The following is a 14039-nucleotide window of genomic DNA, read 5'->3' on the forward strand; positions in this document are numbered from 1 at the left end:
CCCCTCCTGGCAGGGAGTTGTGCAGAGGCAGGATTTCCCCCGATCCCCCTTTTCTCCAGGCTGAGCCCCTTTCCCAGCTCTCCCAGGAGCTCTCCATTCCCTGGGCAGCCCGGTTCGGTTCCCTGCCGGTGCAGTCCCGGGGCTCCCGGCGGCTCCGGGCGCTGCGGAAGCGGCTCCGCCCGGGGCTCGGAGCCTCCAGCGCCCTCCTGAGCCGCGGCGGCCCCGGGAGCCAGCCCGGCCCCGCTGAGGAGCGACAAAACCCTAAACACATCGCTGACACCAGGCCGTGGATCCGGGAATTGTGGCAGTGCCGAGCCCGATCCCGTGTGAGCCCGGTGCTGCCGATGTGCTGCTCCCGTCCTCCCGGAGCGCTCATCCCACCGCCTTTGCCCAGCCCGTGCCATTCCTTAGGAAGCGCCGAAAATTCCTTCGGTGTTGCGGCCCTTGGTGAAGCCTCTAGATCAAAATTCTCGTGCCCTCCCCGAGCTCTGAGCACCACGTTCCCTTGTAGCCCGGATCCTCCTGGTGCCAGGCCAGGCGGGGTGGCTCCCGCACCTGCTGGCTCTCACCTGGGGCCGGGGTGAGCCGCAGGATGCTCTGCCCATCCCTCCGTGCTGCCTGACAACTGAAACCTCCCCCCGGGGCCGATTGGGTTACGGTGCCTGGCTGGAATTTGCCAGAGAAACTCGTCCGCGTCACCGATCCAAAGGCTCCCAAACTGCTGGGATGGTTTTCCCAGCTCTGGGCCCCGCTGTGCCGCTGGCTGGAGCTCGGACAGCACAGGTAAGCGTTCCAGGGATGCTCCAGGGGCTTCGGCCAAAGAGGAGATGAATCGCCTTGGTGGGAGGCAGGAGAGCAGCTTGAGTTTCAGGAAGAGTCTCTTTTTTCCCTTGGTAAGCCCAGCGCACCAAACAGGACACGAGAGGGAGAAACGCAGCCAAAATATTCCTGGGCCACAGCTGTCTTGGAGTGCAGCCCAAGACACTTGGGTGGAGGATGGAGTGGAACAAGCAATTTTCCCCATCCTACTGAGAGAGCAGAATTTCTGCAGGTACAGAAATAGCTTGGCTTGGCTCGCTGGATGTCACCTGGCAAGCCTGGCGGCACAGAAGGGGCTGGGGGTGGGCTCGAGGTGGTTTATTTGTGGGGGGACAGGCAGGGCGTGTGTGTCACAGTCCCTGGGCACAGCCAGGACAGGGCCAGCACCCTGGGACTGGCAGCAGCAGTGCCGAGGAGCTCGTCCCCTCTCGGTGCCCTTACAGGCTGTGCTCAAGGACAAGCAGCCAGCAAATAACAGCACAGAGGCTGAGACTCAGAGGGATGAAGCTCATTCAGTCCAAGCACTGTGAAAATCACTTAGAAAGTCTTATCTGGTCAAAGTCTGACAGAAGGTCTTAATGGAAACCACCTCCATTTGCTTGGGAGCCCAGAACGCAGTTCTTTCAAGGATTAAAGTTCACTGCCAGTGTTTAAAGTGCTCAAGTCAGTTACAAATGGAGGGAAAAGAAGCAATTACCTCACTGGCTGAACAACAACAACAAGAAAAAATACAACAAAAATACAAGAAAGGGATGAATTGCAGTTTTGACTGTTTGGGCAGGGGGTAGTAACAGAGATGCATGAGTTTGTAGGAGTTGTGTGTGTCAGTGCCAGCACAGGAGGAGAGATGCCCCAGAGCCCGGGGATTGCTGCTCAGAAGGAGATTTGTGCAGGACACCCCACCAGAAAGGAGCTGGAGAGGACAGGAGGAGCAGGAAGAGGAGGAAGAAGTGTGTTTCAATCCCCTGAAGCTCTGACATGAGCACAGAGGTCCCGAGCAGGAGGCAGACCCTCCACCACAGCTGTGCCCGGTGTCCCGGGGAGGTTTTCCCACCCCGGCCTGTGCCGGATCACTGCGGCTCCACAGAGAGATGCAGACCCCCTGCCGCTGGTGCCGCAGCAGGACGAGTAATTCCCTAAAACCTCTTAGTGTGCTAAGCCCTGGGATCCCTCAGTGCTGAGGAAGCCGAGGAGAAAATCAGAAATAGCAGCTTAAGGGACAGTCGGTGCCGGCACGGGGGGCTCACGGCTGCTCCCCGCTGAGCCCAGCACGGAGCAGCCTGGCTGGGGACAGCTCTCCAAATCCTGGGCCCCCAAATCCCTGCGGGTGTAGGTTGTACTCCCAAAATCTCGGTGCCTCACTCACCTCTGCCTGCGGGGTCCCGGCACGCCCAGGGCTGTCCCTGCTGCTCCGCACAGCGCTGTCACTTCGGATTTGCCCTGTGGCTGAAGGATTTCCCTCCACGGGCACTAATCTGTTTTCCCTCCTTCCAGCTCCTAATTCCCCCCAGATCTGCAGGCTCAGGTCAGCACCGGGCTCAAGGCAGGACGAGCACGGCAATTACTCTGCCCTCGCTCCTCTGTGTGATGGAAATAAAGTTAATTAGGAAACGAAAAGGCCAGAAAGGCCTTAGCGCGTGTCTGGAGCTGAGCTGGAGCAGCTGGAAGGGCGCAGGGCTCCGGTGAGAAGGCTGGGAAGGGGCAGCAGCCCCCTGCCCGCTCTGTCGCTGTGCCACGGCAGCCGCTTCACCCAGCCCGGACCGACCCCGAGCCCGGGGCGGCAGCGAGGACGGGGGAGCCGGGAAGATGCTCCAAGGAAGGCTGCGGGTACATGGGAAGCGCTCCCGTGGGTGATGGAGGAGAGTCACGAAAGCTTCGAGCCCTCGGTGGGACAAAGGTGCCGCCGGTGAGAGCCCCCGGCTCGCCTGGATGGCCGCGGACTTCTGTAAGTGCTGGAGCCGAGGGAGGCGAGGTGGAGGGGGTGCGGCTCCCCGCTGATCTGCCGGGCTTTTCCCTGGAGCACAGCTCAGAGCAGCAGCGCTGGGACCGTCCCGGGGCTTACTGGGCTCCTGCTGAAGCTGTCAGAACTCGTGCCCAGCAGCCCCGGGGATGAGGTTTGGTCGCAGATGGGTTTCATCCCTCTGCTGCCAGGATTGCCCCGAGCTGCACCCTCAGCTCTTCCCCTCTGAGTCTCAGTCTCTGTGAGATAATTTGCCCAGGTAAAATTGTCCGAGTTTCACTTTTGTAAGTGCTTAATGTGTGTTCAGTGACAGATGGAATAAACACGGGGGTAAAAAGCATCTTCAGAGTCAGCTGAGCTCAAACGCAGAGGAAAACCACACGTGAATTATTTTAGTGAGTGTCAGCGGACAGTGCAGGCACTTCCACACCACAGAACCACAGAGTGGGAGGGCTGGAAGGGACCATGGCGAGGTCATCTGGACAGCAGAGCGTGGAAAGGGCATCCCAGTGCACTGTGCACATCAGCTGGCCGGGTTTACCTTGGGCAAAGACAACTCCTGCAGATGTTCAGGGCTGCTGTGCCCGATGTCTCCTTGAGCATCCGTGGAGTCGCTCCAAACCCTTCAGTGAACCACAGACAAGTCCTGCTGAAAACCATTACCCTGCCATTTTGGGATGCTGCCCTCAGGACAGCTCATACACGGGACTTAGAGGGCACAGAGAAATGATCCTGGCAGAGCTGAGATTACTGTAATGAATTTACAGTAATTTTGTAGTTGCAAACAGCTAAAATATTGAGTGTTGAGAAGAGCTGGTTAAAATCAGGCTGGTTTAAGTCCTTGGACTCCATCTATTGATTAATGTAACATGTCAGAGAAATGAACTAATCATTTTGATAGATAAATAAATACAAGAAGATGCCTAAAAGAGGCTCCTGGAGAGAGGGGGTTTGTGGGTGCCACAGGTCACATTTGAGTGCCACGAGTAGCCCCAGCCTTCCCAGCCAAACGTGGCCTCCTCAGTGGCACCGCCAGCAGCCAGAGTGAAAACTGCTATTTTAAGGAAACCTAGAGGAAATACAGGCTCTTGGGGCTTTTCTTCCCGTGGCGAGGGGGACACAGCGCACACTGTAACCCCTCACCCGATGGGCTCCACACGGCATCGACGGGAACGACCCCTAAGGATGGAGGAGCCATCACAACTCCTCTCTTTCCCTCCTTCTTTTCCAGTCACAGCCATGCCGGCAACCAACCAGGGCTGGCCCGAGTCCTTCGGGTTCCGGATAAGCGGCTCGGGGCCGTGTTACATCCTGTGGGTGCAGGAGGGCAGCAGCGCGGCGCTGGCGGGGCTGCGCCCCGGGGACCAAGTGCTGGAGATCGAGGGCCAGCCCGTGTCCTCCCTGGGCTGCGAGGCTCTGCTGGGGCTGGCCCGGAGCTGCTGCAATGTCCCCCCCAGCATCGGCGTGGTGTCCCGGCTGCAGCACGCCAGCATCCCGCCCGGGCCCCGGGGCTGCTTCGGCTTCGAGCTGGCGAGCGAGAGCCCCCCGCGAGTGGCCAGCGTGAGCCCCGAGTCCCCCGCCGCGGCCTGCGGGCTGGAGCCGGGGGATTTCGTGCTGGAGGTGGACGGGACGCCGGTGGAGCTGGCGGAGGAGGCGGCAGCGCTGGTGGGGTCGTGCCGCGGGCGGTGCCTGCGCCTGGCGCTGCTGCGGCCGCAGCGAGGGGACCCCGCCGGGCACCCCGGAGCCAACCCCGGCACCGCCCGCAGGGACAGGAGGCACAAGGCGCAGGAATTCAGCAGGAAGGTGAGGCCGGGATAAGGGATAAGGGGTTCTGGGCACCCCCTGCGCCCAGCGGAGATTCCCACATCCAGCCTTGGCACAAGGATGGGGAATGGTCCCGGCTTGGTCACGGAGCTGGGGTGCGGATTTGGGGCGGGAACACCCGAGAGAAGGCTAATTACAGATGGTAATGTAATGGTAATGGGTGCTGCAAAGGGCTTGGAGAGTCCCTGGGGATGACCCCAAGTTCTTATTCCCTTGCTCTGTAAGAGCGTGGAGAAAGCCACAGGGCAGATCCTGCTCTGCGTGCCTGGATGTTCCTTCAAAGTCTGAGCCCGTCACCCCGCAGACATTTTAGTTCCTATTTTGTTGCAAAAAGGAAAACATCAACGCGATTACATCTTCATTGTGCTCCTGAAAGTTTCCTAGGGGTATTTTAACAAACACCTCGCCTTGTGCTAATTATAAATTTGATCACAGTTGTTTTTTTTTTTTTCAGTCTTTCTAATTTCCATTTCAAAGTAGCCTTTTAAAATGCTGTTATGAAAATAACCAGGCTGGTAGGGCTTTTCTTTTTTTTTTTGATCCCCAGTTAATAAAGGAACAAGACATCCATAAAGAGATTTGTGGGTATCAGGCGAATCCCCTCAGTCAGCTTCTCCATTAAAGATTCACAAATACCCACTGAGGTTTGGATTCATGGGCGTGGGAAACAGATACCTGCTGATTACAGGAGATTAATGAGGAGGGGCGGTTGTTCCATGCCGCCTCCATCTCTGAAGTCACATTAAGCCAAGTAAAAGATTCTTGGATGATCACAGGAGAGCAAGTTTGTTGTGGCGGTATGAGCACCCCTATCAGCACGTCTGTCCTGTCCCTGTCCCCTCCCTGTCCCCTCCCTGTCCCCTCCCTCCCAGGCCAACAAAGCCACCCGGGGCAGCCCCGACCAGCCGGGGCAGAAGCAGGAGTGCAGAGCACGAGTGCTGCAGAATTTCTTCTCTCCAGAGGGAATTCGCAGAACGGATGTTTGAAGTTTCTGTGTGCTGTAGAAAACACTGAACCCCGCGGGGTGTTTCACCCCCTCCTTTTCCCGGCTCTGCTCGGTGCTGCTGCCCGCCCGCTGCGGGGCCGGGAGGTCGGAGGGTGCTGCTGGTTGGTATTTCACACCCACGGGTCACCTTTTCCCAGCCTCCTGGGTTCGGCAGAGCCTGAATTTACCGATTCATGGACAGCGGTGTCCATGTCCAGTGGCTGGAGCTGGGGCTGTGTCCCGGCATCCTGAGGGCATCACCGCGAAGCCAGGGAGGTGCTCACGGTCTCAACTGCAGGGCAATGTCTTCTCTTGTCCTCAGGGACACCCTGGGGACAGCGTGAGGGCTGGCAGCACCCCCGAGGTGCTGGAGTCCCCATCCCTGGAGGAGTGGCTGGACGTGGCACCCAGGGCTCCGGGCTGCCGAGAAGGTGGGGATCGGGCACAGGTTGGACTCGAGGATCTGGGAGCTCTCTTCCAACCGAAATGATTCTGCGATTCCCACCCACCAAGCTCTGCAATCCCCGCCCAGGCAGAAATTTCACAGCAGCCCTCTGGGATCCATCCCTCCAGGAGCAGCAGAGTCTGTCAGTCCTGTGCTGGACCTGGGGACAGCGCGCACGAGCCAGCCCAGGGGACACCGCTGCTGTGGCTGCCCCAGATTTGGTAACCTTGAGTTGCTGCCGGGAGCCCCCGCAGTGCCTGCACAGAGCCAGCTGCACCGGGGGGCTCTGCCAGGGTCCTGCTGCCTCTCTGGGGAGCTGCCGAGTGGGGCAGCACCGGGAATAGATGGCTCTTCCCCTTCCCCATGCAGGTGATGACTGCGGGCTGCCCGGCAGTGCCACCACAGGGCGCACACAGAGCCCTGCCCACACCCCCAGTGCCCCGGGGAAAGGGGAGAGGCTCCTCTCCCCTTCCTGCAGTTAAACCTGCTGGCAGCACAAAAACATCACCTTTCAGGAAAAGCCAGCACGCACAGGTACGGAGAGGTGGTCAGGGGAGGTTCCTGCATCCCACACGAGAGGTGCAGGTGAGGAATCAGCTCCCACTGCCCAAGGACAAGGGGCAACCCCCCAGTGTGGGGGGAGATGAGTAAGGAGGGTCCCATGCAGGGTAATTGGCTCGATGGTAATCAGCTAATTTCTCTGCCTGTCCCAGCTAGAGAGGATGGGACAGTGGCTGGGAGCTGTCTGTGCTGTTTCCAAGGATGGCAATCACCTTCATGCTCTGTCTCCCCATTGCCAGCAGCTTCCCAGCACTCAGGGCAGGACGGAGCTGCCCAGGGGGTCAGGGAGTGGTGCACGAAGCACAAAGCTCAAATAGCTCCAAAAGCCCATTGCAGCATCCTCTGCCAGGCAGACTCCAGGCTGATCCCATCCCTGCAGGGCCCCTGTGACCCAGCAGAGTTTGGAACAGCAGTTCCAGGGCCGTGCGTGAGAGCAGAGCAGGGCTGTGTGATGGGCTCAAGTGTCCCTCTCCTCCCTGCGTGGTTCCCTCCACCTTGGCTGAGCAGGGAGTGGGACACATTTCCCGTGTGGCAGTGCCCACGGTCCCACGCTCTCCTGCTCAGTGTCCCGTCCCTGTCCCCTGCTGCAGGTGGATGCCATCCTCGGGGACCAGCCGCAGCTGAAGGAGAAGGTGTTCACCGTGCTGAAGCAGTACGCGGCCGAGAGGAGGGTGGAGTGCCTGGCCTACGCCCTGTGCATGGTGCTCACCCAGGAGTCCCACCAGCACCTCATCGACAGCATCAGGTACCAGGGGCACCTCCACGCTGCCCTGGAGCCACCAGAGCACGGCTCCCTGTCCCTGCTGCTGCCAGGGGAGCAGGGCAGGTCGGGAGGGTCCTGTGGGAAGGGATTGGGAGGATCCTGCAGGGAAGGTGCCAAACAGATTTCCAAGGGACAGCTGAGCCAAGCTTGGTGGCATCTTAGCCCAGCATCCCTGTGCCCTCCTGGGCAGGGTGTGTGGGGGCCCTGCAGCCCACTGCCCCTGCCTGCAGCGGGGGCTGCGGCTCCCGTTCCTGGCCATGATGTGGAAGGGAGATGGGATTAGCTGCAGAGACACTGGAGATTCTCCAAGAGCCTGGCCAGAAAATAATCTGAGTTCTGCGGGGTGAGAGCTGGTGCAGGCTCGGCCAGCGCTGCCAGCAGCTCTGGCAGTGGGGGCTGGGGGGTCTCTGCTGGGGCCATGGGCTGCCCGTGGTGCCAGGGAAAGCTCCCTCATCCCGGGATGCCCTGGCAGTGCTCTGCTGGAGCTCGGGGTCCCCAACACCCCCGGAGCCCGGTGCCACGGGGGGATCTGCTGCTCCTGGGCAGCGTGGCCAGAGCTGCTGCTGGCACAGGGACACGTGGTGGGATTACAGCCAGCCTGAGACCATGGCCATTAGGGAATCAGGTCTCCATCTGGCCTCGCTCCGGGCCCAGCTTTCCAATTGCTGCTTTAATCAGAGGAATTGCAAGATATTACAGTTTCCATAACAACGTCCCCGTGCGGGGTCTCCGCCGCGACCCGGCGATGGGCAGGCTGCGGGAGCGACTCGGGGTCTGGCCACGCAGGGTCCCCCTGCTGTGCTGTGACTGCCTGAGAGTCCCCCAGAGCTCTGCACACCTGGGGACAGCAGGCACAGACCCTGCAGGGTGCGGGGGACCGACAGCTGCCCGCTGTCACCTTGTCCAGGTGCTCATGTCCAGCATGTCCTGTCCCCACCGAGCATTCTGCAAGGAACCCACTTGCCAACAGCTGGGGCTGGGGGCAGGGATGGATGGCACCGAGCCAGGCCTGAACCATCACCCCAAACTAAATCAAAATATAAGCCCCCACCACTGACAATTCAGGAAAATTCTTTCCCCCAGCAAGATCCATGGAAATACCTCAAATGCCTCGGATATCCCCTTTGTCATCATCCCTGGGGAATTATACGGGATTACTTCCCCCCACAGAGGGGATTTGAATAAGTGTCCAAATCTCCTTCCGGACCCAAGCCCCTCCGTGGGGGGCACAGCAGGTTCCCCCCAGGCTGTCCCTGTCCCAGCAATCCCTGTGCCAGTGAGGAGAGCGTGGCTGGAGCCGGTGCCGCCATCCGGAGCTTGCCCCACGCCCAGCCTGTGATGCCAGGGGCAGCACCACGTTAGGGCTCCCCAAAACAGGGTCAAACCCCCTGATTGCCCCCTGCCCCTGTGGGAAAGGTTAACGCCAGGGCTGGGGCAAGGGGCACCGTGGATCTGGCAGCTAATCTGGGTTTAATGGAAATGAAATATTTAGCTCAGGGAAAAGATTTAGCGTCTAATCTTAATGAAATGAAGTCAAGAAAATGAATAAAAAAGGTGCCTTGGAGACCAGGTTTCCCAGCTGTGGGTGCTGGGGGCAGTGCCAGGCGTGCTGCTGTGCCTGATCCCAGCTGCTGATCCCGGGGTCTCTCCCATGGCTTTGCTGCCAAGCAAGAGCTGTCCCTGTTTTTACTCTCAGGGTGGTGAGCAGCTTTCAGGAGCTCTGGGTTCAGGGTGCTGTGAATTCCTTGGGTGATTCCAGCCGGTTCAGTCTGACGCTGACTGAGGAGGGGTCTGGGGTCTGTGCCCTGGAGCAGCTCCCGGGGCTGGGGAGGGCCGTGGGGGTTCCTGCAGGGGGTGTCCCTGTTCTGGCACTGGCTCTGGGGTGGGTGCAGTGTGGGGGTGCTGCTGTGGCCCGGGGCACAGGGCAGCCCCCCCGGGCAGTGCTGTGGGGCAGAGGAGCCCATCGGACCTGACCCAGGGGCTTGTCCTGGGGTATCACCCCAGGGAGGACTCAGGAGCTTGGGAGAACCCATCGGGCACTCTGTGAGGCTGTGCCCAGCTCTCCAGGGTCTGGGACAGCCCTGCACACCCCTGTGGTCTCATCCAGGCTGCTGAAGGAGGCTGGAGGAGAGGAGTCCTCGGGGGGCTGGAATGAGCCCCTCCTGCCCAGGATGGCAGCGCCATCGGCCAGGGACTGGGATGGGTGCTGGGGTGATGCCAGCAAGGGTCCCCGCTGCTGTTCCATGCCCCGGGCATGGGCACACGGTGGTGGCAGTCTGTGTGTGCCCGTGTGTCCCTGTCACCCAGGCCAGGCGCCGGTCCGGCCCCGTTTCCAACTGACCCCCGCGCTGGCCTGATTGGATCTTCCCTCTGCACCAGCCGTATTTATTTTTGTGCTGTTGCTGCTGCCGGCTGTCCTCTGCTGTCCCCTCCCCTGCTGTCCCCTCCCTGGGCTCCCCCCGGGTTCACCGCTCTCCCTGCAAAGGCTCAGAGAACCCCAGACCCCCGACTCAGCACACGGAGCCACCCGGCGCCGCACCCGCGGCTCCTCCAGCCGGCCTTTTCCAGTATCGGATTTCTTTTCCCCCTCCCTTTCTTTTTATCTCAAATGGATTTCATCCCATTTGCCCAGAATTAAGCTCCCGCAGATTTTAATTTGCTGACATTTTTTTTTTTCATCTGCTCGGTTGTGGATAGCGGGGATAATGCACGTGCTGTGCCGGGTCCTCCCCGCTCCCATCCCCTGCCCATATGGCCGATGTGTGTAGGCAAAGTGCACAGTTGTGCTTCTGCCCGAGGATGCTGAGATCCGGCTGCCAGCGGGGAAGATGAGCTGTCTCGGGTGAGTAACGAACGCGCCTTTCCCGGGACTGAGGGAAATGGGTTTAAATCAGGTTAATTCTGGAACGTGGCAGCCCCTGGCACTGCGAAAACGAGGTGTGCTGGAAGTTAATTAACTCTTAGCATCCGTATTGCCTCGGAGCTGCTCCGCTCACCGACTCCGCCAGGAGGGGAAGCTCTAATTTGGGTTATCCCATCAGCCTCGACAGCGGAGCTCGGCTCCGGCCCGGGGCACCGGGGTCTGTCCCCTCTGCTCCCCGCGCCGGGGCTGCGTGTGCCCCGCTCGGGATGGGATGGGTTATTTTGGGCCGGGGTCACTGCTGGTGCTGCTCTGATTTCTGAGCTGGTTTCAAGGCAGGGCAGAGCCGGAGTGCTGCCACCAGCACTCCCAGTCCATCCCCGGGCTCTGCGGGCAGGAGCCACCCTCGGGACACGGGGGATCCTCCTCGGTGTCACCCCGGGCTGTGGCACTCGCTCAGCCCCACGCCCCGGGCACCGGCTCCCTTCGCTTTCCCGGTGGTGCCATGCCAGGGATGCAGCAGCCCCCGGCAGCAGCGCTCAGGTTAAAAACATCTGTTTTTATTCCGGGGGAAATCTCCGGTCCATCCCTGCCCCGCAGCTGCTGGGAATAACAACTGGCTCTGATGGTGACACAGCCACCGTCCTGGTAACCTGCTAACCTCGGGGGGGAAGCTCGGGCTCTGTTCGGAGTGTGAGATGCTGTCTTGGGTCTCCTGTGAGTTGTGTTGTGCTTCAGGGCTGCGGCTAGGACAGTTTGGGGCAGTTTGTGCTTCGCTGTTTTGTCCCCGCTCCGTTTGCTCCCGGGAAAAGCCGAGGGTGGCTGGGCTGGACTGGGCTGGGCTGGGCTGAACTGGGCTGGACTGGGCTGGGCTGGGCTGAACTGGGCTGGACTGGGCTGGGCTGGGCTGAGCCCGCTCCCATCTCAGCCACCTCTGATCCCTGACACGGCTGAAATCGCTGCCCGGCGGGGGCTCCCGTTCTTATTATTTTTTTTATTATTTATTTTATTACGGGAGAAATTCCACCGAGTCCTTGTTAATAACGCTCCCAACACAATCAATTTGTCTCAGCTTGTTTTTCACGGCAGTAAAACTGCTTGGAGTGTTCCTGTATTAAACTGCTCCAGCCATCTGTGACCAGCCCTGGGTCGGAAATTTCATTCCAGCCATTAGGATTTATTTATTATGGATTGTGCTGCTTCCCTCGCCCCCTCCACACACCCACTTCTTCAAGGATGGGGAGAGCTTCCCAGCTCTTTTGGATGTGGATGGAGCATGAGAGACCTCCCGAGTCACTGATGCTGACATGGACACTATCCTCCTGTCCATGGTCCCGGCATTCCCACTGGAAAAGCACCTGGATGACAGTGGAGGAAGAGCAGCTCTTCTTTGCTTCCATTAAAAAAAAAATCCCCTAATCTGATGGCCCAGCATATGCTCAAGTGCCAAAAAAAAAAGAGAATTAGGGCAGCAGGGAACGAAACGTGTCACCAGTGAGACAATTGGGAGCGAGTTCCTTTTTTATTGGTGGAGTTCAAATAGGTCATGACCAAAATGCCTCGGTGCGAAATCTCCTGATAGGAGATTAAATTCCTTTGGCAAATCAAACTCGGGCTGGGATGCAGATGGGATCAGCCTGGCTAGCCTGCACCCTGCTGGAGTCACAACTTTTCTTTTGGGAAGTGGTTACTTAAGATGAGTTTTCCAGTGTCTTAAAGAAAACAGGGAAAGCAGAGTGGTGCTGCAGGAAAAGCCGCTCTGGGGGTTTCTTTGAAGGTCTCCGTGTCCCCAGAGCTGTGGGAGTGCCTTTCCCTGCCAGGGCAAGGACAAAGCCACCAGCTCGTGGTGCACAGCATGGATTTGGCACAGGGACACTGGACTGGGGACAGCTGTGGGCACCCTGGGCTGCTGACGGGGAAGGGACCCCCAGGCAGGCACGGGGTGTGGATCTGCTCCGGGGGGACTCTGATGAATCGCTGCTGGAGCTGGAGCAGGGATGTGTTAGGACAGGGTGACACTCTCCAAAAGCTCTTGGGGGTTTGGGCTGTCCCCAAGGACGAGTGGGGTGGCCGGGGAAGGGCTGTGAGGGGCTCCCTGCACCCTGTCTGCACCCCCGGCTGGAAAAGCACCTTCATTCCTGGTAACTGGTGCCGATGGTCCCGTCTGCAAAACATCTGCAGCCAGATGTGACTGTGGAGCCTCCGAGCACAGGGAGAACGGGAGTGGAGTCACAGCTCCGTGCTGCTGCCAGGCTGGAGCGAGTCCCGCTCCCGCACGAGGCTCCGGAGGCTCCACATCCCCAGAGCTGGGGGAGCTGCTGGGGCTGTGACCCCCGTCCCACACACACGGCTGGATGAGCTTCGGGAATTTGGGGTCGATAAGCAGAACTCCTGTCCTGGGGGTAAAGCCTGCAAGAGTTTTCTCTCCCAGATTTTAGCATTTAGCCGGACCAGCAGAGCTTTTTGGGACCGGTAGCGGTTTCCACAGCACAGTTCAGACATAATCCAAGTGGAGCTCAGTGTTTTAATCCACCCTGGGACGTGTTTTTCTGCACAACTGACAGACTCAAGGTCAGGTCTTTGCTGGTTATTCTGGGGCTAAACCATACGTTTTTCATGTGTCCTTCCTTTGCTGCTACCTGGAGATTGTGTGTGATGTTGGCAGCTCTGGGAAGCTTCACATCCTCTTCATCAAACGCCAGTGATGTGCTTAAAGATGGCGTTATTTAAATTAAAGAAGAGTTTTCTCTTATTCCTGCTGAAAAGCGCTGCTGTGTTACCCTGGGGGTGAAGGATGCTCCATGCAGGGGTTCGGGCCCGTGACTCTGGTCCTGCTCTGGTCCTGGTCCTGCCTGGCAGCTCCACCTCCCCGCCCAAAACCCGCACCCCTGACGCCGTTTGCCTTTAAGGTTTCTCACCCCTCACTGCAGCACATAATTTAGACGCTAGCACTTTAGAAGTCAACTAATTAGCACCAGGGAGGCATCCCCCCGGAGTTGGGCTCCGAGCCGTGCCCTCCTTTCTGTTACGAGATCGTTCCAGCTGGAAATTACCGCGCCTGCAGTTTTTAGGGGAAGAGGGAGGCTTGGCGGCTGCGAGCCGGGGCAGAGCCGGGCAGGCAGGGCAGAAGTGCCCGGCAGAGGCGAGCGGAGGCTCCCGGCCGATGCTGAAGCCGCAGCTGGGGCTGGCAGCGTGGCGGGGGCCGGCCCGAGGGGCTGAGGCAGCCGGAGGTGCCGGGGCTCGGTCCCCGGGCACGGCGGGGGTGCCACTCGCGGGGCGGCACCGGCTGCCGGAGCGGCCCCGTCGTGGGCGTGAGCCGAGCCCGAGGCTCAGCTGCATGAGCATCTGAAGCGTCTCCCTTTTGTTCCCGCCGCACCCTGACAAATGGGAAAGGACCGGAGTTTCTCCCGGCATTTTCGGTACGTGTCCCTGCGCCGCTGCCCCGCGGTGCCCGCCCGTGGGGTGCTGGCACAGCCTCGTGTCCCCACCGGCGGCCCTGGGGTGGCTCTGCTGCCTCTGGGGGCTGTGCGGACCCCGCCGTGTCCCCGGGACAGCCCTGCCGGGGGAGTCCAGCGAAGCTCGGACGGGGAGTTGGGTGAGGGGTGGTGGGAAGAGCCCGTGTGGGGCTGCTCTGTCTCCAGGACCGTCGGCCAGCCCGGGGGGTGAGGACGTGGGGCTGGGGGTGTGATGGAGCGGGGCCCGGTGTCCCCAGGCTGAGCTGGAGCCAGCCCTGCTGCCCTCCCGAGGGGACACTCGTGTCCCCTGAGCCCCAGCATCGGCTGCGGCTGGGCCTGCCCGGGGAGCCCCTCGCATGGGGGACAG

The 14039-nt window shown here is 60.1% G+C and overlaps 1 protein-coding gene across 5 annotated transcripts in view; it reads left to right on the plus strand.

The window, feature by feature from the left end:
- The first annotated feature begins 2646 nt into the window (after window positions 1-2646).
- The window catches only part of GRID2IP (Grid2 interacting protein), a 33448-nt gene continuing 22055 nt past the window's right edge, over window positions 2647-14039 (plus strand). For 2 of the 5 annotated variants that reach the window (XM_088064161.1, XM_088064163.1), the window contains exon 1: window positions 9882-10199. In XM_088064161.1, coding sequence (XP_087920287.1) covers window positions 10186-10199 — 14 coding nt within the window. In that variant the 5' untranslated portion in view covers window positions 9882-10185. Of the gene's footprint in view, window positions 2765-4010; window positions 4583-7184; window positions 7340-9881; window positions 10200-13601; window positions 13637-14039 lie in introns of those variants that run through there. The other 3 variants (XM_088064159.1, XM_088064162.1, XM_088064160.1) reach the window with 3 other exon arrangements.

The sequence above is a fragment of the Pseudopodoces humilis genome, chromosome 18 (assembly GCF_049639895.1).
Source record: "Pseudopodoces humilis isolate 2021_Gansu_Grassland_sample_001 chromosome 18, ASM4963989v1, whole genome shotgun sequence".
NCBI lineage: Eukaryota > Metazoa > Chordata > Aves > Passeriformes > Paridae > Pseudopodoces > Pseudopodoces humilis.